The 24,906-nt window shown below is 40.8% G+C and overlaps 3 protein-coding genes across 3 annotated transcripts in view; 1 reads left to right on the top strand and 2 right to left on the bottom strand.

The window, feature by feature from the left end:
- Positions 1-100: 100 nt before the first annotated feature.
- On the bottom strand, positions 101-4,050 carry upf3a (UPF3A regulator of nonsense mediated mRNA decay). The gene is made up of 10 exons (XM_061287262.1): positions 3,906-4,050; positions 3,230-3,336; positions 3,041-3,147; positions 2,608-2,706; positions 2,363-2,473; positions 2,195-2,250; positions 1,971-2,129; positions 1,769-1,902; positions 1,000-1,282; positions 101-727 (listed from the first exon to the last, which is right to left on the bottom strand). The coding sequence occupies exons 1-10, from the start codon at positions 4,035-4,037 to the stop codon at positions 542-544; spliced, it is 1,374 nt and encodes a 457-aa protein (XP_061143246.1). The 5' UTR covers positions 4,038-4,050; the 3' UTR covers positions 101-541.
- A 119-nt stretch (positions 4,051-4,169) lies between these two features.
- On the bottom strand, positions 4,170-9,941 carry cdc16 (cell division cycle 16 homolog (S. cerevisiae)). The gene is made up of 18 exons (XM_061287619.1): positions 9,723-9,941; positions 9,514-9,568; positions 9,273-9,370; positions 9,083-9,121; positions 8,813-8,947; positions 8,479-8,638; positions 8,318-8,412; positions 7,976-8,109; positions 7,818-7,897; positions 7,522-7,571; positions 7,383-7,456; positions 7,174-7,299; positions 6,275-6,427; positions 6,142-6,205; positions 5,844-5,905; positions 5,632-5,767; positions 5,405-5,495; positions 4,170-5,229 (listed from the first exon to the last, which is right to left on the bottom strand). The coding sequence occupies exons 1-18, from the start codon at positions 9,768-9,770 to the stop codon at positions 4,976-4,978; spliced, it is 1,854 nt and encodes a 617-aa protein (XP_061143603.1). The 5' UTR covers positions 9,771-9,941; the 3' UTR covers positions 4,170-4,975.
- Positions 9,942-16,182: 6,241 nt separating this feature from the next.
- Positions 16,183-24,906, top strand: part of fgf14 (fibroblast growth factor 14) — a 61,708-nt gene continuing 52,984 nt past the window's right edge. Inside the window, exon 1 of the mRNA XM_061287024.1 lies at positions 16,183-16,493. Within this exon, the coding sequence (XP_061143008.1) occupies positions 16,403-16,493 (91 nt within the window). The 5' untranslated portion in view covers positions 16,183-16,402. The remainder of the gene's footprint in view (positions 16,494-24,906) is intronic.

The raw sequence follows: 24,906 nt of genomic DNA, 5'->3' as shown, positions 1-24,906 counted from the left end.
AGAGAGAGAGAGAGAGAGAGAGAGATCCTCGTGCTGCAGTTTCCAAATTAGACTGAAAATCAGTAAGTCTCTCACATGACATTTATTTTCTCATGTGCAAAGTACGTGGGGGGGTAAAACAAGATTGCCTAAAAGCATATTAGAGTTAAGTTTTCTGCATCAGAATAAAAAATACTTCACTTTCTCGGTCGTTTCTTATAGAAATGTCCATTGAATGATAATCGTAATGCTTTGCTTTGGATGACACGGATGAAAGCTAAAACGTTCCCACAAGCACAGCAAAGATTAATACAAGCATACCCTTGCCACTAGGTGGCGCACCTGTGAGGGGGTGCAGGTGTATCAACATCCACACATTTCCCACTTTCGTCAATATAGTCAATGCAGTTCACCATATGATTTTCATTCCACAGTAAAAGTGTAGCCTTGTGCCATTCATTTATACAATTCAAACGTAGTGGAATGTATCGAAAATAATTTAATGTTATGTACACAGTCAGAAGATAAATATGATGATTGGTTTGAAACCCTATTATTCTCTTTACAATTGCCCGTGTTCATCATTGCTGTTGTCATATGCTTTGTCCTGCACCGCTGCCATGGCGACCACCTCGAAGCATCCCGCCACCTCTCCTTCGGGCGAGTGGCCTACTGGCATGCAGTCATAGCCTTTTCCAGCCTTGCGATTTCGCGCGCCAGGCTGGTACAGTTGCATGGCCGGGCGGTCCTGCAGACAAAATAGTCATGTTTCCACCAAGTGGTTTGGGTCGACAGTTTCCTCATCCCAAAATTTCCGATACCCCGTTTCCGCTAACATCAACTTAACTGCCAAAATGATCAGAGACCCATTTCGACATGAAGTTTAGATTTACAGTAGCTCTGGAGGATTTGATGTTGACCGTTGATCAATCCAAATAAGTATATCCATTTGTTGTAAGTTTAGAGCAGGAAAAAAAAAATCATCCAATGAATCCCTCGCATGCTCACCTTCTCGCTCACCTTGTTTCGGAGGCGCTCCTTTCTGTTTGCCAGCTCCTCCCTGTCCTCTTTCATCTGCTGGTCGCCGCTATCAGGGCAGAAGGAGTAGGTGTGGTGATGGCCCTCCTTCTTGGTGCGGTCCTGGCAGTAGCCCTTGCCCCACTTGGTCTCGTCTTTGCGCCGCGTGAACTTGTCAGAGTCATAGTGGTGCCTCTGACGCTTCCTGTCGTCATCTTTCCCGCGATGCTCCTTGTCTCGCTGCCTTCGGCACTGCTGCTGCTCCTTGTCACTTTCAGGCTGACTTCTAGTGAAGAAGTTGCAAACACTGCACTTACTGAACCATACATTTTATAAAATACTTTTCATCATTGAGGACTTAAGTGAGCTGAAGTTTATGCCCAGATGACTTGAGGGGGGAAAAAAGGACAAAGCCCCCCGGGATGCAATAAAGACCTATTATTTCCTTTTCTATAGCTCACATACGGTTGCGTTTCTCCTCACTATCACACAAAAAAGCCGTACAAAAAATTACAGGGAAGACCCGCCATGTCTTGGTTTGGCATTCACAAATTCATCTTTTCCGTAATTTTTGCAAATTTGACGAGAGTTCTGTGTTTTGACTGACCTAGAAGTTAAAACAAGGTTTGCTGAAGTCTCGCACAAGGCACCTTTTGAGATTTGCATGCTCACTGCCTCTCACCCAAAGTCAGATGAGATAGGCTCCAGCTCACCGGCAACTCAAATGAAGAGAAAAGGTACAAAAAAAAAATGGATGGATGACATTTCTTACTTTTCCTTGGAATCCTTTAACTTCATCTGTCCAGCCGTTTTCTCCCATTTCTCCCTTTCCATTTCCCCGACTTCACTTTTGTCTTTGACGTGGTCTGAGTCCATGTCATCGTCCCTGTCGCTTTTCTTCAGCAGCTGGTGAATGAAGACAAAGTATCGCTTCAGGTCAGGAGATACCCGTGCAATAAGGGCAAAATTGTTACCTTAATTTTGATGTCTTTGTCTGTGAGTTTCTTCTGCTTCTCAGCTTCTTTCCGTTTGCGCCGCTCCTCTTCACGTCGCTTTCGTTTCTCCTCCTCTCGCTGTCGCTTCTTCTCAAACTCTCGCCGCCGTCGCTCCTCACGCTTTTCCTCTCGTATTCGCTGGAAGGACGCGAGTGCTTTGTTTTTCTCTTTGAGGTAAAATTATTAGTTTTTTGTTGCCATACCTGTTTTTCCATTTTCTTGTTTCTGATGTACTCCAACAGGGGTGTTGTCCTTTTGGCTAAAAATTAAACAACAGACATCAGATTGAAAATAGAACATTATTTCATGTATATAGACGTTATTTTTTTTTTTTACTCTTCATAGGCAGTGGAAGGGACAGCCTCACTTGCCTATAAGCTCTTTGGTTTTAGCCTCAATTTCCCCCAGAAGGGTCTCAGGGTTGGCCATCGACTTCTCCTCATCGCATGAGTAGTTCTCCAAGAAGCGTTTGTATTCTGGATCTAAGGGAGGATGTGACAATAAAGTAATGACACCAACAAATTACAAGAGTGTGGTGTTGAATCAAGCAATTTTGTTTACTTTAACAGAAACAGTTTTAACATCTGATTGTGGGATACCGTATTGCTTACATTACCTTCCTCGATACTTCCAGATTTAGCATCTTTCTTTTTTAGCTTCTTTTTGGAGACTTTCTGGAAGGGAGCAAACTCTACCACAGCAGGGAACTCCTGACCTGTTTGAAAATCAAAAGATTCTGTCAAAACTATCATCAGCGTATTGAAAATCATAGTTTCACAAATTGTGGCTAGCCTGCGGTCTTTTACGGATGCCCAACTACTTGAATGAATAAGTTCATTTTCACATTCCTATTATATCTGACATACTAGCTTAACTCTTTCAAAATACCTGACAGAAAATTAACAGAGAGGGTTCAGGGAGGCTTCTGTTGGCCATTAGCAATGTTTGTAAGCATCAAGCAGTCAAATACTTGGATCCTCTCCACCATTTTGCCCAGTGCCTCAATAAGAAAACACAGAGCGGTATTGAAGAAAGAAAATAACATTCACCTTTGTTGTCAATGAAGACGTAGCCATCGAATCTATCTCTGAACAAAAGGATATCATCCTGGTTTTTGAAGTTGATGTAGGCTCTGGAGAACAAATGTGGGTACAGACTACGAACAGAAAGGAGGTCATGAATGTAATGCGGAATGATATACTGTATTTACTGTATATGTAAGCGTTATGTATTGATACCTTTGATCAGCAGGGAAGAACTCAAAGTAATCAAACGAAGGAAGCGGGCTGAGTTGTTCTTCTAACAGCTCCTTGGTCAGGTGAGGTGGGAGCCTTCGAATGACCACCTGTCCATCAGTGAAACACATAACAGCTACTCATTTTAAGAAAATTAATGAATTTATATATTTTTATTAAAATACATTATATACATTCGGATGTCATAACGTCCTTATTTCTTAATATATTGGCAATTTTGAAACACTGTTTTGTTTCATCTCTTTCTGGCGGCATTGGTCTTTCAGGGGGGAATAAAAGGATTTAAGTTTTGTTGTCACGCCCCTACTATTCCTCATATTGAATAAAGTTTTTATTTTTTTGCTGCTGTAGTGTGCAATCCATAACGTATTGCCATTGTAGCACAGTATTTGGACCTATAACCACATGTACATGTTATATAGTGCTATAATAAGGTAAGCAGTGTCTTAACAGGGTAAAGAGGCGAGTAACTATTAATTTTATAATGGAGATGAGCCCATTAATTCAAAATATCAAACAATAAGTTACATGGAATTACGCATTTGGAGGAAACAAACGTTTTGGTGTGTCTCTGTCCATGGTGCTGAAACGCCGTCCGCCATGTTGCCCTACATCGTAAATAATATCACAGAAGACTGCTCGCCAGACCTCATCGTACCTTCGTAAAAACCTCCTTTTTCTCTTCTTTCTGCTTGGGAATGTTGTCCTGGTCTCCCGAGTTGTCCCTCAACTTTATTTCCACGACGCCCTTGTCCTTAGTCTCCAACATTTGCTCCTTTTCAGACCTCATCTCGCTCCATCTCCGTGCGCGGACAGGACTCTGCGTGAGCTGGCAGGGCGCTCGCGAGAGGACATGCACATATCGCGAGAGGATGGGACGCGAGCAACAAGGCCGTTTTAATTCGTATTAAGCAAGTCGTCATGAAGGAAAATTGTATTTATTTTTGTCTTTGTTAAGCATCTTAAAGGCTCTTGTACAGAAACACATGTAAAAAGAATCAAAACAGTTTCAATAATATAATACGCCCTATATAGTGACCAAGTGGTATAGTAATTGCTCGTTGTTGCTGTTAAACAGCTAAATAAAGCTTTTTTGGAGAGAATGTTAAGGCTGTTATTTCTCTGAGGAGGAATGCATACAAAAAGAATAATGGGCCACAACAACTTTTTGTCCATGGAAGTAAGACTTTCTAGAATTCTGTTTTTTACAAGATGGCGTGATGTACTTTATTACGAAAAGCCAACACTGACAAACACTTGATCATTATTAATGAAAGAAAAGAACATATTACAAATCAAAATGAAATGTAATGCAAGTGACATGACTGTAAGAAAGAACAGAGGTCTGATTTCCCACTGAACCTTTACATGCCAAATATGTCTTCTCTCTCACACAGACACGCACATGCTTATGTACTAAAATCTTCACACTTATGTGCTAAAATTCATTTATTGAATAGACTTTTTTGCAACTTTGTCTACGTTTATTTTCGTCTAAGTATTACATCATGGTGAAAAATCCACAGACGAGAAGCATTAAAAAAGTGACGAGTCTTGAGTTCTGAGGTTGTTGTAGTTGTTGGCTCCAAACAACTAGGCTTCTTCCCAGAGACTTGACGTCAAAGTCCAGGTGTCTTGTGATCGATCCTGAAAGGCACACGCCTCTGGATTGCCTTCCAGAACCTTCCACTCTGGGTTGTGTCTCCATGACAACCCATTGCATCAAAATCACGTGCTGGTGTCCGACAGGGTATCCAACATGACGTCGCTTTCGTACATGTCGCACTCCAGCGTCAGGGACAGACGTAGAGGCACGTCAAGCACCATCTTGTCCTGGTGAGACAACGGCGTCTCCACCGTCATAGCGTTGGCGTCCTCCAGCCGCGGGGATGCCAGCGGTTCGGTGAGCTCTGTCGCGTTGATTGCCTTCATCAGCGTTTGCGTATTGGCGCTTTCTTTGACCTTGTCGCCGATGTCGGTAACTTCACGGGCACAAATTTGGAAAAGGATGTCAATGATAGAAAAGAAACCTTCAAACAATACCGTATTTAAATTTATTATAAAAAAAAAACTCAATACACTGTACATGCAGTATTTCTAATTGTCTTACGGGAATTTATTTTTAAACAAGCTAGATTAAAAACAAGTGCAATATACCTTCGTAGGCATCCGTTTCACCAATGTACATGTCAATGCAGTGGCCGAGCATTGTCACGGAAAACGTGTCATCTCGTTTGAGTCCAAGCGCCTAGAACGGGAAAAATTATAGGAGCGAAAGAGAAAGCGAGAGAGAATGTTTTATTTATTTCAAAACAGTTGCCCTGACTAATAAATTGGACCGAATGTAGTGGCCGCTGATCTTATTAGATTTGAAAAAGTATTACCGTATGGAAGTAGTCGATAGCACTCTCAAAGTCGCCCATGAGGCTGTGCACGTATCCTATGGCGGCGTATGTGGAGGCATGCTGAGGGATCAGCACCAGCGCCTGACGGTGGTACTCCAGGGCCTGATCGTACTTTCTGCAAATGCATACCCAAAGTTTATTATACCGATATTCAAGAGCAAATTTACCATGAATAATATCATGTTACCTACTTGAGTTTGCGACACACGTGACCCAGGTTGTTTAGTAAAGGCTCCCACTTGTCTACGGTCACCTTGAGACAAAACGTGTGTAACATTAGAATATAAATAAATATAACAGTAATAATCATTCATGCAATAAAATACTTTTAAATGAAATAATGTATTTACATTTAAATTGATTTTTTTTTTTTTTACTGAAATAATGAAATAACAGGATAAAACAAACTAAGAATTCAAATAATGTAAAAATAAAAATTCAAAATAATGGTAATGTCGTTTATTCTAAATTGTTAAGAGAGATGGCTACCTCGTTCCCAATGGCTTTGATCTTCTCCATGGCATCCAGAAAATACTTCTCAGCCATCTTCCATCTGAAAAAAAAAAAACATGGAAAATGTTTGCCCCCAAGACTTAACCCTGTGTCTGTGTGTGAGACTCACTCTCCATTCTGAAACGCAACCACGGCCACCTCGTGAATGACAAAGGGGTCCTCTGGAGCAATGCTCAACGCTTGGCTGAAGAAGCGCTCAGCCAGCTTTGAGTTGTTCGTCAGGCCGTACTCCAGACCGATGTACAGCATTGGCAAATGACACCTGGACCGGACCAAAAGATGGTGTCAGAAAATCTTTTTAAGACGTATCAATTGGTTATTGACAAAAATCCCGACAACTTGTGACTGACTCATATTTATAGGCTATTAAGTCACAGTGCATGACAAAAGCAACAGGGGGCACTACTACACTTTTGTGAATTGACATACAAGATACAGACTGATCATAAATAGCGATATTACAAAACAATTTCCAATCGATGCGTTTATAATAAAAATGAAATATTTGATTCAACCTGGATAGAGTATAGTTGTCAGGTGCCTTTATTTACTCGACTGAAGAGAGTACCGGGCGGTAATTTGGTGGAGGGGGGACCTTTCTTTTATGAATGGATTGTTACAAAAATATCAGACAATATTTTACATATTTTTATACATTTTCCACAATCTGCAAATTTGAAATGATAAAGTATCATTAAGTCCATCTAAAACACCCACCCACAAGCGCTTTCCATAGTTTGTTACAACCTTGATGGATCACTTTCTTTTTTATTTTTCCAAATTTTCCATCTTTTGCCATTTTCTACCCCAGAATAAATGTCAGCTTTACAGATGAACATGTCTGACATGCAGGAGGTGCTAAAATGTCAACAGCAAGACAGAGATGGCAGTCATAAGGAGCTGCCCAGAAGGCACCACGTGCAACTCAGGGCACTGCTTCTATTTAGTCAAGGGCACTGGTTCAGGAAAAGCAGAGAAAATCCTATCTTCATAAGTTATGGGGCATACCCTTTCATCAGCTGTGCGGCTGTAAAGTAGGCAGCCATGGCCTGGTCGTGCTCACTCTCCATGGCAAAGGAATGACCATAGGCGATCCACGCCGGACCATACGTCCTCTCCAGAGTGGTGGCTTTGCTAAGGCAAAAGTCAAATATTAGCTTGGGCTAACACCTGTGACCTTACCCGAAACATCCTTGTTCTTGCACACCGGCAACCACCTGAGGTAGCGACGGGCATTTTCGTTTTTATGGCCCACCATGAGATAGTAGCAGCCGACGGCAAACCAGGATACCTGGAAATGTCTTTTTATTAGCTCAATATTGACAATCAAAATGGGATGAGAGAAGTGACACTTACTGGATTGTTGGGATACAAGTCCACAAGTTTGTGCGATAGATAAAATAACTCTGTGGGGAAAAATACACACAGAGACAGAAACACGAAAACACAAGAGACGTATGACTCCATTGCTGGAATGACTAATATTGCACAATGAGTGTATTTATGTTTGTATATGCTTGGTCAAATCAATTTAGGGTTAGCATTTACCTGGTGACCAGTCCAGGGTGTCCCCCGGCCTCTCACCCAAAGTGAGTGACCGATTGGGCGTTTTAATTTGGAAGTTATGTTGCAGATGTAAAAAAACTGTTTACCATTTGCTTTTCCCAGCTCGACTAGTGTTCCTATGTGCACAGGTAAGCAGTTAGCATGGAAGGGGTCTTTGACCATCACCCTAAAAGACACAAAAGCAAAGACAGTGAGCTAAGGGCACTTTAACCACCGTGAACAATCTGAGCGCAAGTCGACTAACGTGGAGGTGAGCTTGTAGCACATCTTGAAGTCACAGTTGTAATAATGCCTCTCGGCCAGGGACACCACCACATCCAAGTTGTCCTGCAGATTGTTGACCATGGCAGGCACCACCAGGTCACTGGGTTTGTTGTACTGTCGCAGCAAAGACAAGTCGAGACACAGACTTCTTTAAGAACTGCATAAAAAAAAGAAGTTATTTAGCCTAAGTTCTGGACATAAGTACATGTTCTGCGATAATGCCAACAACATACTAACATGCATTTCAATGAGCATCAATCATACGTGCATTTTTGCGAATCACGGCCCGATCCAGTCTATCCCGCACGCATAATGCAAGTACCTTCTTTAACTTATTCTCAAATAGGAAATGAAGCAGCTCCTCTTCTTCCTCTGTGCACTGCTGACTCAGCGGGAGCGAGTGTAGGAAGTCTTTCTCTGTTGAACAAGGAACAGGAGATAGGATTACAACCATTTCCAACTGCATTTCCATGCCTCTCTTACCTTCCTGAGCTGTCAGCATGTGGTGCGATGTGAGAAGCTCAAAGGCTTCGAAGCAGTACACGTCCAGTTTCAAGGCCTCTTTGTAGCTGGAGGTGGCCAATGGCCGGTTGTCCATGGCATCGTAGATCTTGCCGCGCAGGAGGCAGATGGAGCTGCTGATCTGAAATATGAACACTAATCTCAGTCCACTGTAGAATGTGCACAAGTGGGTGTTTGACATCACAATTTCTACTTAGCAATGAACACACAATGGACACATAATGGATTTGACTATTTGGGAGGACCGGGCGGAGGGGGGCAAGAATGAAGCAAGGCATTGAATGTAGTGACTTACGGAGGCAGGCGACATGTCCCAATTGTTTGCCTCTGGTGTCCCGACCTCCTCCTTCACACTCCTGTCCAGCAGCTTCTTAAAGCCTACCTCCTCTGATAAAATATCTAAAGCCTGCTCGAACTCCTTGGCGGCATACTAGAAGAAACAGACAGTCACCCATTCATCACTTCAAAACTTTCGATCAGTATCACTTTAACTCAAGTCAATTCAGCACAATCTTAAGTATTGTGGTCGGTTCTAGAAATTCCACCATATGTCAAAGTTACTTACATGGCATCGTGCAGCAAGATACTGACAAGCTCCATACATCTGTGTAAGGATGGGCAAATGTCACAATACAAGTGAATAGTGGTGTATCTCATTTGAAAAAGAACATGTTTTGCAATGCATTCATCACAGACTTCATTCTATGGCATAAACTTAGCAGGCCAAACATTCTGTACAATGAGGCTGGACATACCTTGTCAAGTTTCCTCGAGCGGAGTGCATGCGAGGCTCTGTGATATTGTGATGTCAAGAAAAGGCACTGAGCAAGCCAGTAGATGTCCTGGGGGTCTTCTATAGCGTGCAAAACGAGAAAGAGAGTAAAGTGGGTCAGTCATTGTTTAGATTAAATGATGTCACAGGATAAACAAACATTTAAGCCGATTCGATAACATCTTGATATTTGATGACACCGGCTAGCAAAGACGACAACTTACCATGAGAAAGAGTTGCTATCTTGTCTGCCCAAAATAGCGCGCTTTGGTACTGTTGCTGAAATTACACACATCCCAAGAATTACTCACAATGCACAATGTTATGCTGCTTGAAAAAGCACCATATCTACACTTTCTTTGCCGTGATCAGTAGGTTGAATGCAGGATAACACTAGCTAGGCTGGATACACTCCACATAGCATCCACGTTACCTGGTCGATGTACTGCCGCACTCGCTTTCGAAGTCTGTCAAGATTCATTTTATTTATTTACTTATCTATTTTACGTAGGTTCCCTAAATGTCAAACAGATGTCATCGCTAAGATGAAAACTAGAACAGTAGGACATGCAGCTGAGTTGTGACAGACGTGCAATCCTCTCTTTGCGGTAAAATCAAACCCGCGGCTTCCCTTCGACTTCCGGTGCCTCGTTAAACTCCGCCGAAAAGAAACAAATGGATACGCGCAAAGGTTCCTCTTGAAATTCTCAAGTTTCACCGTTTTTCATTGAAAAATGTAGTGTCACTAGTGTCTGTTATTTATTTATTTATTTATTTATTTATTTATTTATTTATTTATTTATTTATTTATTTATTTATTTATTTATTTATCCATTCATTCATTCATTCATTTGGTCGTTCGTTCGTTCGTTCATTCATTCATTCATTCATTCATTCATTCATTCATTCATTCATTCATTCATTCATTCATTCATTCATTCATTCATTTATTTATTTGTTTATTTATGTATTTATTTATTTAGAGTGTTGATCTTTTATTTTCATCTCTTTATTGTTCCCTTCTAATTTTCTATTCAATTCTATTTATTACATTACATTACGGCAAGTCAGAAGCCAATACTATTCTACATTACGGCAAGTCAGAAGCCAATACTATTCTAATAGGGTTAAAGTTAATGAAGCCTATTTGGTGTTCTATTCACAAAGGATAGGGGATGTAACTGGTCTCTAAGGTGGAGCCGTATACTTCTTTCTCCTGGGACTAAGCTCTTCCATGAAACCCTCCCGATTCACTCTAATACAATAAAGACTGTACATTTATAACCTGACCTTATTTTTTTATTCTGGTTGTTAACTCATCGCCATTCATGTTTTTACTGTTTGTACAGCTTTCAGTGGTGTGCTCAGATTGAGACAAATGGCAGTGTTAGTGCTCTTATTTTCCTCAATGGTCCCCTGGGGGCAAAATGCAAGCGAGATCAGCAAGTAGCAGGAAGAGTCAGTGCATTTCCCCAAGGTCACCACCATAAAGGAGTTTTTTTTTGTGCGTGTGATGGAAAGTGACTAAGGTAACAAATCCCATGAGGGCATCCTGTTTAGAGGAAGCTGCTTAGCAGGCTGCTTGGTGAAATCCACACGTTATATTTTTCACTTGTTGTTTTGACATCGATTGCCAGATTCTTTATCTTTTGATCAAAATAAGCAGTATTTGAGCGAGGACCTTTTTTAAGAACAATAAAAAGCAGATCAGTGACATCCAACCACTCTGCTTTAAGGGATCTCGACTTGTTGACGTTCTCACTACACAATGACATTAAAAGCATGATGTCAGCTTTCGTAATCGGCAAATCATCTGTAATCCCACCATTTTAAGGTTAACTATTTTTGTCAGAAACTATACTTGTACCCAAAGAAACATATCTCTTTGAGTAACAGCAAATGGCAAGCCTGACTCTAACCCAATCTGAAAAGCCTTCCTACCTGATTCATCAAAAGCAGTTTTTAAAGCCAACTAATGGATGGCAGAATAGAAAACGACTCTGACGCACTGCACTCTCCATTAATACCGTCGAGCTCCACCGGGATGGATTCTTTGACTCGGAAGTAGGCTTTATGTGCCCACCCCCGCCACCCCCAAAAGTGGCTGTTTTGATGACAGTTTGGCACATACACGATGCACTTCCCCCTGAATGCAGGAAGTTTGGCCTATTTTTTTCTTAATACTCAGATAGGTTGCAGTTATAAAAGGCTATAAATAATGAAACAAAACAGACCGAAGCGGCAGTTACGTAACAGCGGAATGACTTATGAGGATAACAAATTAGCAGAGTACCAAGCGACAGCGATGCCTCAAAGTTCCAATTTGGGGTTATTTGTTTAGATTTGCCCTTTGAGTTGTTGTTGAACAGTCAAGTTGTGTACCTTACCTCTCACAAAAAGTCGCTTTATAAAATGGATGAGTTGATGGATAGAAAATTCTAGCCTTGTTCCATTCAATTCTAATTTAAGACCATCTGTCCCAAGCTTAGGATAAAAGCACAACATGGATGTTAGCTACTCTGCTGGATCATGGGTGGAAGAAAGAATAGGAAATAGCTTCCCTATTGATTATTATGTTGATTCTACAGGATCCAATCAATCGGATGGCTGCCCATGGCTGCACATGCGGGTTGCGAATCTTGTGAACATGACCAAGAAACCAAATGGTTACCAGAGGTAAAGAGCAGAAAGCATGTCACCATCAAACTAAGGCGGAAGAAACGAATGAAGGATAAAAGCAAGCTGTGAAGACAACAAGGTCTTGTTAACATTATTGATCGGATTGTTTCGTTGTACAAATGTATTTCTTTTTTTACATCTAGTTGTTAAATGATGTTACATGACTCACACGCCAAATGCCTGAAACAGTCTTGCATAGAGTATTTGTAAGTATGCAACCCTGCTAGAGACATTACTGGTATTATCACATATTACAAAAAAAAAATGTTAATGTTTGGTTTTAGTTCAGGTTTTTGTGTCTTGATCAACAATTGGATCTTAGTTGCCACTATTGAGCCATGCTTTTTTTGGTGTGCATGGTAAAAAAAAAAAAAGGTAAATTAATAGTTTCAATTTAGATGAATGCAGAGCTGCCAGCTTGACAGCATGTGACTAATAAGTAAGCAATGCTTCAATTAAAAAAAAAAAAAGAGTAAAGACGCAGTAAAAACTTAAACCCGTCCATTTATCTCTGGTTTTCCTGTTTGAAGCAAAAAGGCTGTTACAGCACACAAGGGGGCACTTCCTGTCGGCTGCGGCCTGGGGCAATCAAAAGCAAGTATTGTAATGATACCTGACAAGATCGTCAGACAATATCCTCCAGGGTGCAATGATACTTTGCATTGGCGTGGACGGATCGATGCAAAGGATGCATAGAGGCCGAGGTCGAAAGATTGTCCGCTTGTGCTGATTCCACAGACTCTACTTGACCTCGTGAGAATAATACACCTGCAAGAAAAACAGGCTGTTATTTCAGAATTTTTAGCAGAGGTGTGTTTTCATCACTTTAGAACCCATTAAAATAGGTGCAGCTTCATTTTCTCGCCCGGACAAATCTAGCTTATTATGTTTGGCGTTCTGGCGGACGGGTTGGTCAGTATTCAGAATTTTTCAACACGCAATTGGAATGTCTTTGTGTGGAGGTACTGAACCGGTTTGAATATGAAAATAAATTCTTCTTATTATTAATTATTATAAATTACAATCTCGTGCGAACTAACGTTTGAGCGTATTATCTTTATTTATTTAGAGGACACAGCAAAAATGTTTATTTTAAAGCATACGTATATCGTTATTTTTATCATTTCATTCTTTTTATTTATATCGTTTATTCTTTGGCTCTCATGTGACTTCTGGCCCACACTTCTAGAGAATCACCCATCTCCAAGCAATCATTGTGTTTCTTCAGGGAAAGAAGACAATCAATGCTTGGTTACATTGTCCAATGTTTTCCAGTTTTGTACTGTCTGTGAAAGATGGGAACTCATATAAAAAAAAAACTTAAAACCTCAATCCTAGTCAACTGCATGTCTTTCACTGGTACCCTAATGAGAATGACAAATTGGCAAGTCGTAACCAACTGAGCTTTGCCCTGAATGATCGACGGGTCCTCTTTTAGTCCTTGGCAGTCAAACCGTCTCTTGCCATTCATGAAGCCGGAGAACCACACTGCCACGTCGGATGGTTCTACCTGGTGGAAAGCGTGGAATGCCAGATAAATAAAAAAAAAAACCACTAGTTGTATTGCAAGATTTGCTACCAATTGACAGCACTTACCACAACCTTCAGCCGAGTGCCTTTACAAATTAACGATCCGGCAAGTTAACACAATGCACCTTTCTTTTCGACTGGGATGGAAAACCTTGAGATCCTTTGAGGAATGTTCTTATGCAGTGCAAACAACAGCCACGGGCGACACAAAACCCTTGAGTCCTCAGAGATGGATGGAACACAACAATCAGACTATCTATCTATCTATCTATCTATCTATCTATCTATCTATCTATCTGTCTGTCTGTCTGTCTGTCTGTCTGTCTGTCTGTCTGTCTGTCTGTCTGTCTGTCTGTCTGTCTGTCTGTCTGTCTGTCTGTCTGTCTGTCTGTCTGTCTGTCTGTCTGTCTGTCTGTCTGTCTGTCTGTCTGTCTGTCTGTCTGTCTGTCTGTCTGTCTGTCTGTCTGTCTGTCTGTCTGTCTGTCTGTCTGTCTGTCTGTCTGTCTGTCTGTCTGTCTGTCTGTCTGTCTGTCTGTCTGTCTGTCTGTCTGTCTGTCTGTCTGTCTGTCTGTCTGTCTGTCTGTCTGTCTGTCTGTCTGTCTATCTATCTATCTATCTATCTATCTATCTATCTATCTATCTATCTATCTATCTATCTATCTATCTATCTATCTATCTATCTATCTATCTATCTATCTATCTATCTATCTCTTACATTTTACTGATCTGTATCGTAGAGCTCGGCCGGCCTACCGAAATGACACATTCTCGTGTAAAAATGACAAATATAAATGTGTTCTACTTAGCATGGGGCACACACACCTCACTGCCATCAGACTCTCACTATCCGCGTTGGATCATAAATATTCCCAACACTATTGCTGATGTGCACAAACAGCATGCTGCTGATCCTTTAAGGAGGCTATCATTAAAATACTTCTTTCATGCCATCGACACTTGGGAGAATAGGCTACATGATAGAGACTGTTAATTAACATGTTACATATTGAGCTTGTGTTCCTGAGGTCGTACATCTAACTCTGCAAGGTTTTTAATTTCTTTCGCTTTTATTAGTCCAAAAGAAGCTCCAACCTCAGGGGCGGAAACTTCGAAGCTATAGGAGGTGCAAGTAAGTCAATAACAGTATGTGTAAGTCCCAAGTCCTAAGCTTCAGAAAACCGGTGAGTCATGATTGGTTGTGACCTAAAACCTGGCAACTGTGATGTCATTTTTACTCGACAGCAAGTGGCAAAATGGCAGCCCCCTGAGGTGGATAAAAAAGGGTGGATTTTGCTTCTTTACTCATATTCCACAAACGCAATTTTAATCAGAACACGATGTTTCGACTACCGTATTTTCCGCACTATAAGGCGCACCTGATTATAAGGCGCACTGTCGGCTTTTGAGAAAATTGGAGGTTTTTAGGTGCGCCTTATAGTGCGGAAAATACGGTAGTTGGGCTGCACAGAACATAATACAAAGACCTTTTGGGGTTAACTCCCTCTTTAAAAGTTTTATGATGGCAACAGTGATGAACTTAACCAACCACAAATAAGTTCTTACTGTATTTTCAGGTATCTGTACTTTGTACCTTTTTTCCGACAACTTTCTACTTTTACTCTCTACATTTGAAAACAGTTAACTGTAGGGTCCTATAACTCCCAACTCTTTCAAAACAGGGTTGTTAGTTTTTCCAACTTTCACAGAAAATGCTCTATATTGATTGAAATCGTGCAGACTTGTCAAGCGGAAAAAAATGCCAGTAGCTGTGACATGGAAGAACGGGAATTTACAAGGATGATGCAATGCATTCGCAGAAGCAAGGTGTTCCTCAGCCAGACCATAATACTTTTCAACTTAATTCACAGTCTGTGCTTTTTTGGGGGGCTTTATTTCCAATGAAATAAGTCCTTCCGTTTTCCCCAGAGTTCCTTTTTGTTTTGAAACCCAAAAAACATAGCATACGTTTGCCTCCTCAGGTCCTGTCGCTTTTGTGATTACGCTTCACACTCACTGGCATATCGGAATCGGATGAATCTTTGCAGCATCATTGACATGACGGGGCACAAACCACGTGTTTACGTAATGGACACCCAGACTTTACAGTGACCCCTCCTCTTTCTTCATCTTTTCATCCTCCTCCTTCCAACACAGGCTGGAGAGGAGAAAAAAAAAATCTATCCACTTAAATTATTTATTTATTTATTTGAAGGGGAGGGGGAGTTAGCGTGGCATTGATACAGACACGCGGGTGATCCACACGCATTGAGACGCAGCGGTGCGGGATTGGCAGAGAGACGTGCAAAACTGCGATGGGTGCCGTGTGACTATAGGGGGGCGAATTTGGACTTGTGCAAGGGGGTCTTCATAGGATGCATCCTCCCCTGGCGTGTGACGCGGTGCTGATCCACCCTCCTCCACCTCCTCCGCCACCTCCTCCTCAGCTTCTCAGAGTGATGAACTCAACGCGGCGATGATTCTCTCCTCCACGGAAGAAGTCCGCCGCGTCTTTTATTGTTTTAGTTGTGTGCGTGTTGCGTAGTGTGCGTGCGTGCGTGTGTGTCGTGTGTGTGTGTGTGTGCGTGCGTGCGTGCTGGCGTCTCCTCCCCGGTGCGACACATGCAATTAAAAGAGTACCTTTTCTACTTGAGGACGCCACAAGAAGAAGAAGGAGAAGAAGAACAAGAAGAAACCACAGCATTGTTACGAATAAAGCCACGTGAGAGAAACCTCGCACAGACAGGATATATGTTTTTTCACCTTCTTCTTCCTATATGACACAATTGCCAAGCTTTACGCGGAGGACTGTGTTGTCATTATTGTTACTATTGTTATTATTATGCAACCGCAAGGATCTCATCTCTCTCCGAGTGTTTGAGCCACTGGATTCGCCCAAATCAATCAATGTGGTTTCTTTGGAACATTTTCAGCAAAGGAACGCATATGCTGCAGTGTCTTTGTGGCAAGAGTCTCAAGAAAAACAAGAATCCAAGTGGTAAGCGGCATCTTTGTTATCCCTATCACACACAAAGTGTGGCTTTTTTGCTTTATTGCGCTTCCGATTTGTAATTTGTGACAGACCCTGCAATACTATGTATGCAGTATTGCAGAGGTACACACACGCAGGCATACGGGGGGGTGGGGATGGGGGGGATGACCAACTTATTCTGTACATCTACTATCAGTTTTTGAGACAGGTAACAAGCTACACTACATCAGCTGCAACTTTTCCCAAACTAGCTGTTATTACATAGTTAATACATAGTTGTTACACATTGAGTTATGGGTGAAGGGCCTTATTTCAGTTTGCATGAAGTTCTCCAAACCTAGTTGAAGATGCAAACTAATGATATGGATGAGCATTTCCACATTGAACGCTTTTATACCCCCACGGGGTTTTGTTGGTCCCGCGGGTTGGATGAACCGCTCTCACAGGCCCTTGTATAGCCCATGTGCCGCATGTTGCCCACCACTGCACTACATGATGGCATCCTGGTGCGTACTGCAGCAGCAGTAGCCCCCCACTGCAACAGCACTTCTCGATTAAACGTGCCCCCACCAGCAGCACTGCATTGGCAAAGCAATGCAGTGCTTTTTTTTGGAGGGGGTGGGGTGGGGGGGGATGCTAATGCAACAATGTATATTTGCAACAGGCTGGATGAGGAGATGTGTTTGATAATAATGCATCTGGTGGTGTTGGTGGTGTGTGTCTGTGTTGTGCGGGGCTACTTGTTACTCCATGCAGCCTGGCGGATGGAAGATGATGAGCTCAGCAGTACAGTGCAACTGCACCACATATCAACATCGACTGCATGGAGAGACGCTCTGACACTGCAGGAGAAACAGTTGAATACGGGCAAAGAAGACCACAACATTAGGTGCACCTTGACATAGTCGAATGCATTTCAAACACAAATATAACAAACAGTTCTCAGTATGATGCAGTGCAGTGTGCCGCAAACCCAAAATATATTATTAAATTAATGCCTCGCTGGCAGTGTCACTCAAAAGCAAGCATCATCTTTTCCTAGGCACTTTTTTTTTTTTTTGAGTGGATCTCATTAGACTGTACCTAATGGTTTGATCATTGAAAGACCAAAATATCTTTGTTCTATTTCTTTCCCCCAAATACAGGTTGATCAAGTCTGTCCTTGGGTGGACGCAAAAAGTTTGCTTCAGCATTAAGTGAACTATTAGCAATATTTGTACCGCCCACTGTTTTCTACCATGTCACACAATTTACCTTACTCGGGTTTTTACGTTTCTTCTTGTGTCCCTGAACAACATGGCACGAGATAGCTATAGCTTTTGAAGCAACAATTAAAAAAATAAAATAAAATAAAAACAGAACTATGGAATTTGAGTTATAGAAAGCTGTGCGAAATTTTCGTATTGATTGATACCAAGTGAATTCTGGTGCCAGTATTGATGATACTGAAACAAATACCAAGTTTTTTTCGGTTAAAAAAAATATTATGCTATTTTAAATTACTTATTCTGTTAAATAACATCTTTTGTGCAGAGTAAATGGATATATGTACAATATGATGTATATATCTTCAATGGAAATTTATTTGGATTGTTGGTTTAAATTGCAATGTGCAAAGTAGTCGTAATCTGCATATTCTTAGTCTCTGCCTCTCTTAAATTCCTTTAGTCCAGACACCTTCTGACAGTTTGTTTTGATTTGTTTCATAAGATAATCATTAGCACCTTATTTTTGATTTCCTTTCCGCTGGTCTTGTACTGCCAATCCGAGAAAACACAACAGGAAAAATTGTGCTTTCTATTCGCAGGTAATTTACTTGCAGTTAACTTCAAGCTATTCTCACTCAGATATTATTTTATACTGTGTCACAATAATAAACAGTTAGCTGGTGGATACAAAACCCCAAACAAATCATAATATAATTCTTAACATAGAATGTCACATGTCTACACAAATATTATTTGAAAATAACTAAAATAATTATAGAAATACATGTTAAGTATTAAATTTATTATATCTTATATATTAGCTGAGCTAAATATAGGCTGATATAATTTACATTAACTACTTCATTACAGTTTAGGTCGCTTTTAAAATAACACAATTTCATTGAGCAGAATGAAGAAACTCAAGTGTTGTAATATGTTTGATAGTTTTATGTTTGTATTATTTTACATTTTTAGGTGTTTTGCCATTTGTCGCATATTTATTTTATCCGAAGATTCTTTTGTTCAGACGAAAGAATTTTTAGTTACCTGCTTCAGACACTTTCGACTGCACACTCCAATGTTCCTCATATTAAATTTCCATCCACCATCTGTCAAGCTAACTTCCACTCGTAACATTAAAAAAACTTGCAGTTGAGGTATAATTTACATAATTTGCCTCAAACCTGTATCTCACCCAGCAGCAAAGGTTAGCGAGGGTTTACGCAAGGTTGCAAAGGGTCGCAAAGACGTATGCCAGACATTGGCCAAGAGTTTTCTTCAACAGTTTTTCTTGTTGCAAAGAAAAGCACACAAGAACAACTGTTTGGAACCTTTAAGAAACCCTGACGGAATACTAACATTCGCTACATGTCAGTGAAAAACAGGCTTAATTTGCCCAAAACTTGAAGCTCAGCGGCAACCGTGTGCGTTGGGAATGGAAACGGAATTGGACCGTCTGTCACTCACTTGTAAGTCTTCGGAGAATGCCGAATGAACAGCCAGTGTGCAAGAGTGGAAGGCGATCCATTCGTCCATCTTCAACACTGCCTGAAATCAAAGGAATCTTCCCGCTGCTAACACTAGCTAGCTTCCAGATTGTAGCATTTTTCAGGGGAAAATGTCTTTTTTTTCCGGTGATGCGGAAACTATTATACATGCGTTCGTCACGTCGCGCCTGGACTACTGTAATGTACTATTTTCGGGTCTTCCTAAGTCCCGCATCAAAAGTCTACAGTTAGTACAAAATGCCGCTGCAAGGCTGCTCTCTCGGACAAGAAAATTTGATCACATTACCCCAATACTAGCCAACTTACATTGGCTTCCGGTCCATTTAAGATGTGACTTCAAGGTTCTTCTATTAACCTATAAATCGCTGCATGGCTTAGCGCCTTCATATCTCGTCGACCTAGTTGTTCCTTATGTTCCGTCTCGTAACCTTCGTTCGCAAAACGCTACCCTTTTAGCGACACCGAGGGCTAAGAAAATGTCTGCAGGCTCTAGAGCATTTTCTATTCGGGCTCCAGAGCTTTGGAATGCCCTACCAATGGATATTAGGACTGCTACCTCAGTAGAAACATTTAAGACACGTTTAAAGACACATTTCTATGACATGGCCTTTAACTAACCTGTAGTGGCCGATTCGGCTGGAGTTTGTTTTCTCTCCCTCTCCACCCCCTCCCTCCCCCCTCCCCGGCCGGGGAGGTGGTTAGGTGGTACCCATGCTGACAGCGGCTATCTGGATTCTCGTGGCCAATTCAGGATAGGGGAACTGCAGCTCAACCTCCTCGAAGAGCACTGCCAGGACAATTGAGGGCTCCTTTCGGCAGCCCTCTGCTGTGACATGGACATCCACTTTTTATTTAATTGATTTTCATGTTGTATCATTTGTGCCCTCTCTGCATCCATTTCAACCTGGTGATCCTGAAAGGGGGATCCTTCCATCTGTGGTCCCTTCTCAAGGTTTCTCATTTTCCCCCTGCTAGGGGTTTTTAAGTTTTTCCTTGCCCTTTTGGGAGCTTAAGATCAGGGGATGCTTTGAGAATAATTGTCAATTTCTGTCTATGTGAAGCCCTTTGAGACTGCTTGTGATTTAGGGCTATACAAATAAACTTGACTTGACTTGACTTGGCTTATCCCGTTCAGGGTCACGGGGGGTCAGACTGGAGCCTATCTCAGCTGTCATTAGGTGAAAGGTAGACGACACCCTGAACTGGTCGCCACATATGGAGAGGCAAACTCAGCTGACTGCACCCCTAAACCATCAGCGAACCAAAAGAATGTAGCAACGTAAACGTACTGAAGTGACGAGACATTTGGTAAGATGAAATGTATGGAGGTTTTTGATTAATTGTCAGCTGGTTCATTCTTCTTGAGCATTTTGTAGCAGCTCTCCAGTTAGAGCGCTCACTTTTGACATGTTGAGTTATAAAGGTCTAAATGCTGGTGACGGGAAAGGCATTGATAAGTGACTGATTGCGACGGATCACGTTGGCAGACGCTATCATTTCAGATTCAAGCTTATAGGAATCCAAAGCGAGAACCTCATCCAGGCTACTTGAGGCCGACCACACATTTTGGCAAAAAATAGCGTCAAGATTTTTTGTGTGGAATCAGCAAGCTGGACTTTAAAGACGTAGCGAGGCAGTGTCAGAGATAACTAGCATGTTACCTGTCAAACAAATCACACAACAGTTCCAACCAGGCGTGTTTTTCTTGTCATAGCGACGAGGCAGCTGATCTTGAGGCCTCATCTGAAAAGGCCTAGATATGGTACTCCATCTCTATGCTTGTATTTATAGTAACTGCACCTAAACTGTAGGAACAGACAGGCAAAGCTGACAAGGCTGTCAAGCTGGGCATACATGATGGGAATTAAGACCCAGTTCAAGACCAATTTCAAGTCTTTCCAGCTGAGGGATCATTGCAAGTTTGATCTGGGGGTGCCTTAACATGAGTGCCCCAACGTGAGTTAATGAACAGTACCTTTGTCCGTTTTTTGCTTTGTATTGCAAACATTATATATTTCACTGTTTAGAGGACCCACCCCCTTTTTTCCACTGAGTGATGATGATTGTTTGAGTGATGATGGAACCATTTCCTCCACCCCAGAATACAAATGGTACAGTCTGCATCCTCCTAATGTCTTTTGAGAAATCAGGAAGTCTGCTTTTGACCCTTCTTTCATGCTTACGTGGTCATTGGTCGTTCAAGCTTTGACAGTCTGACCAGTTCATTTGGACTTATTAAGTCAATTAAGTAATGAGCCAGCTGAGTGGAAGGAATAGACAATGAGTAAGTAAGCGATGACGCAGATGTCGTCTTGAAACTTTACAAATGTCACTTAAAAGGATCACTCTGGCCACGATGGATGGAAGTGATCTAATGAGGTCAGTAATGTGGTAAACGTTGGAGGATAAGGTTATGTCATGAACTATCCTGTGCAATGATGGGCACTCAGTGAAACATTAACGCTGTAGTTTTTTTTCCCGATGGCCATTATAAAAGAGATTATGGGGCTCAGGACTATGTATTTTGACTTTACACCAATTTCCTCTAAAGTCATACGCAGGATAATTGTGTTAACAAAAGGCGCATCAAGCTTTAAGTAATGCTGTACTTCAGTGCACATGCAATGTGTTTTCCTTCGAAGTCTGTAATGCTTGGGTACATTGCTAACAATCTCTCATGTCGCCTTATGTTAGTTGCTGCCAGATTAAACAGGACAATACAATTTAAAGACCCTGTAAAGTGAATTCAGATGCATCCGTCCATCCAACCAACCCATCCATTAAAGATGTTTTGTCAATGACCAAATGTCAATGTTTTTCCGCGACCTAATAAAAAGTGTGCAACTGGGCGTCTCTTTAAGTAATAATAATAATAATAATAATAATAATAATAATAATAATAATAATAATAATAATAATAATAATAATAATAATAATAATAATAACATTTTTATTTATATTTCACTTTACATTTGAAGGCCAATTTTAAAGTGCGTATTACAACACATTAAATAATAATAAACAAGACAAGACAAGTTGAAAAAATAGCAATAAAAATGCAGTAACCAATTTTTGCATGGACTGCAGCTGTCGAGCATCTATAACAGTGAGTGGGCGGGTTCCATGTCATTCATTGTCCGAGTAGGAAAAATTACTTGGTTACATCGCTCACTCTTCATTGGTCTGTCATTGTACACAGGACAAATCTTCATGAGAATCTTATTACACTCACCACCAGTGATTGGTCAATTATACCACTCACTCTTTATTGGTCGCACTACATACAGTTTTTCCATCAATCATGACAACACAATGCACTCAGCACCCGATTGCCAGTAGCACCTGGCAAATAACTGTTAAATAGAACAAACATGTAATTCTTTGAAATTAACTTGAATGAATTAAAATGCTTGAGCATGATATGTTTTGTAAGAAACTTGCTTGCATTATATATGTACATCTATTTTAATTGGAAGCAACAAAGAAAAAATATGGTGCTAACGTGTGGGTTAACATGTAAACACAACTCCTACAATTAAGAGAGAATGGCACCGTTGGCTAAAAATACCCGCCTCCAACCAGCATGGCGCATTGCTCGGATTCAGTAACAAACATGCATCAGCCCCTCATACAAATGTACTTTATTAAATATTTTAATATTAATTAAAACCTAATTATAGTAAGGTGGTCAGTTTACTTTTATGATTGGTGGGTTACACCCTGGACTGGTCTGCAGCCAATCACAGTGTCCATGTTAACACAGATCTTTATTACTATCAGTAGAAGTAATTGGAAATCAAGAATACTTTATTATCATCTTAATGACTCTATATTTTTAAATTCACCCTCTTGGGGTGGAAAACTGTCTATCAGTGTGCCCTTCACAGTTGTGTGATCTCTTCTTCCAAATCAAGTCTGTAGTGTTTACGCCCACACCGGCGCAAAACACGTTTTTAACTGCGTCATAATTGGATCTGCAAAAATACAAAAACCCAATACAACAGCCATCTGTGTAGATTTAGACTAGACCTTGTACTGGACTAGCACTGAGCACTAAAATAGACCCCTCTGAGTACACTTAAAACATTCATCAATCTATGTATCAATCATTGTTACTGTATAAGTGTTTGGTCACTTATATTAAATAAATATATTGAGATACATGTTATATTCACTGGACTTGTTAATCATCCCATGCAAAATCACAACTTGCTTTTCATCTCAGTCAACTACCTTGCTACTTGGATCACAAGATCAATGAGGACAGACCATGCAAATGTATGTATGGAGAAATTGGATAGTTCATTTGAGCATACATTTTAATCCATTGAATCCCCAAAATGTGAATTTCTCCTTTGATCGAGGGAATGATCATTTTTTTGCTTGTTTTGGTTATTGCAGAGGTGCATCACATATGTGACTCATAAAATGCTGCCTGATGAGATGGTGTCAAATTGTAAGAAACAGCTTCCTTCAGCTCAATGCGCAAAGCAGTCTTTCCGAATGAAAGTAAGGGCGTACACTGGAGTCATCACAGATGATGTTGTTGTGAATGTGTGGTTTCCATGGTAACCACTTAAAAGGGGTCATGTTATCCCGTGCTGGTCCATTTAATGTGCCTAAAACACCTACCTCACTGATATCACTTTAAAACACATCATCAAAGCTATTCTAGAAAAATAAAAACAGGCATTGTGAATAGCTGACATTTCATTCAATTTAACCTCTTCTTCAAAATAGATTGCAGGTAAATTGTCACTGAAGAGAGGCGATAAGTGGTCGAGGGAATTAAAAGCGTAGATACTGTTATCTACCTGTGAAGTGAGCCAGCTGCTCACCACGAAAACAACAACGCAACTGATGCGAATGTTGAAAAACAAAATGAATCGCTGTTTTTGTTTCATCATTCAAAGTGACAGGTTTCATCTTTTTGAGGAGTGGCTAAACGATGATAGTTGCAAGGAAATGACTGGTGATTTCTTGACATTCTGGTTGTTTTCTGCTTTATTTGGAAGATCAGCCATATTAAAGCTAATATCTTTCTTCCCAACCCTAATCTGCCTCTGATGGGCCTCATTTAATGAGCATGTTACATCGACAGAGCATTGTGTGTGATCATCCTACATTTGGTGTTCAGAATTTTCCTATTTTTCTATTCTTATTTTGAAAAGTTTATTCCCATTTTTTTAAATAAAGCAAACGATCCATTCCAGGGTATTTACCGTATTTTCCGCACTATAAGGCGCACCGGAATATAAGGCGCACCTTCAATGAATGGCCCATTTTGAAATTTTGTCCATATAAAAGATATATACATTAGATCCGCGGGCTGGACTTAGGACACGCCTGCTGTAGTGGCTCAATATTGGTCCACATATAAGGCGCACCTGATTATAAGGCCCACTGTCGGCTTTTGAGAAAATTCGAGGTTTTTAGGTGCGCCTTATAGTGCGGAAAATACGGTACATGTTACACAACACCCCAACTTCATTGCTAGTGGCGATTGTAATTTATTACTGAAAGAAAACCAATATGTGAATAGATGCAATTTCAGGGAAGCTACGTCCATCTCCTTTCTGGGAACGTTGTTGTGCTCAGTTCAACACTCACAAGGAAATAGGTATTAAGAATATTTGTGGAGGAAATGCCATCAGATTCAAATGAATTGATTCATCGTTTGTAAATCGTTGATAAAGCTTCCAT

Source organism: Syngnathus typhle, linkage group LG9, assembly GCF_033458585.1.
Source record: "Syngnathus typhle isolate RoL2023-S1 ecotype Sweden linkage group LG9, RoL_Styp_1.0, whole genome shotgun sequence".
Classification (NCBI taxonomy): domain Eukaryota; kingdom Metazoa; phylum Chordata; class Actinopteri; order Syngnathiformes; family Syngnathidae; genus Syngnathus; species Syngnathus typhle.
Note: the sequence above shows the minus strand (reverse complement) of the source record. Positions and strands in the feature narration are given on the sequence as shown.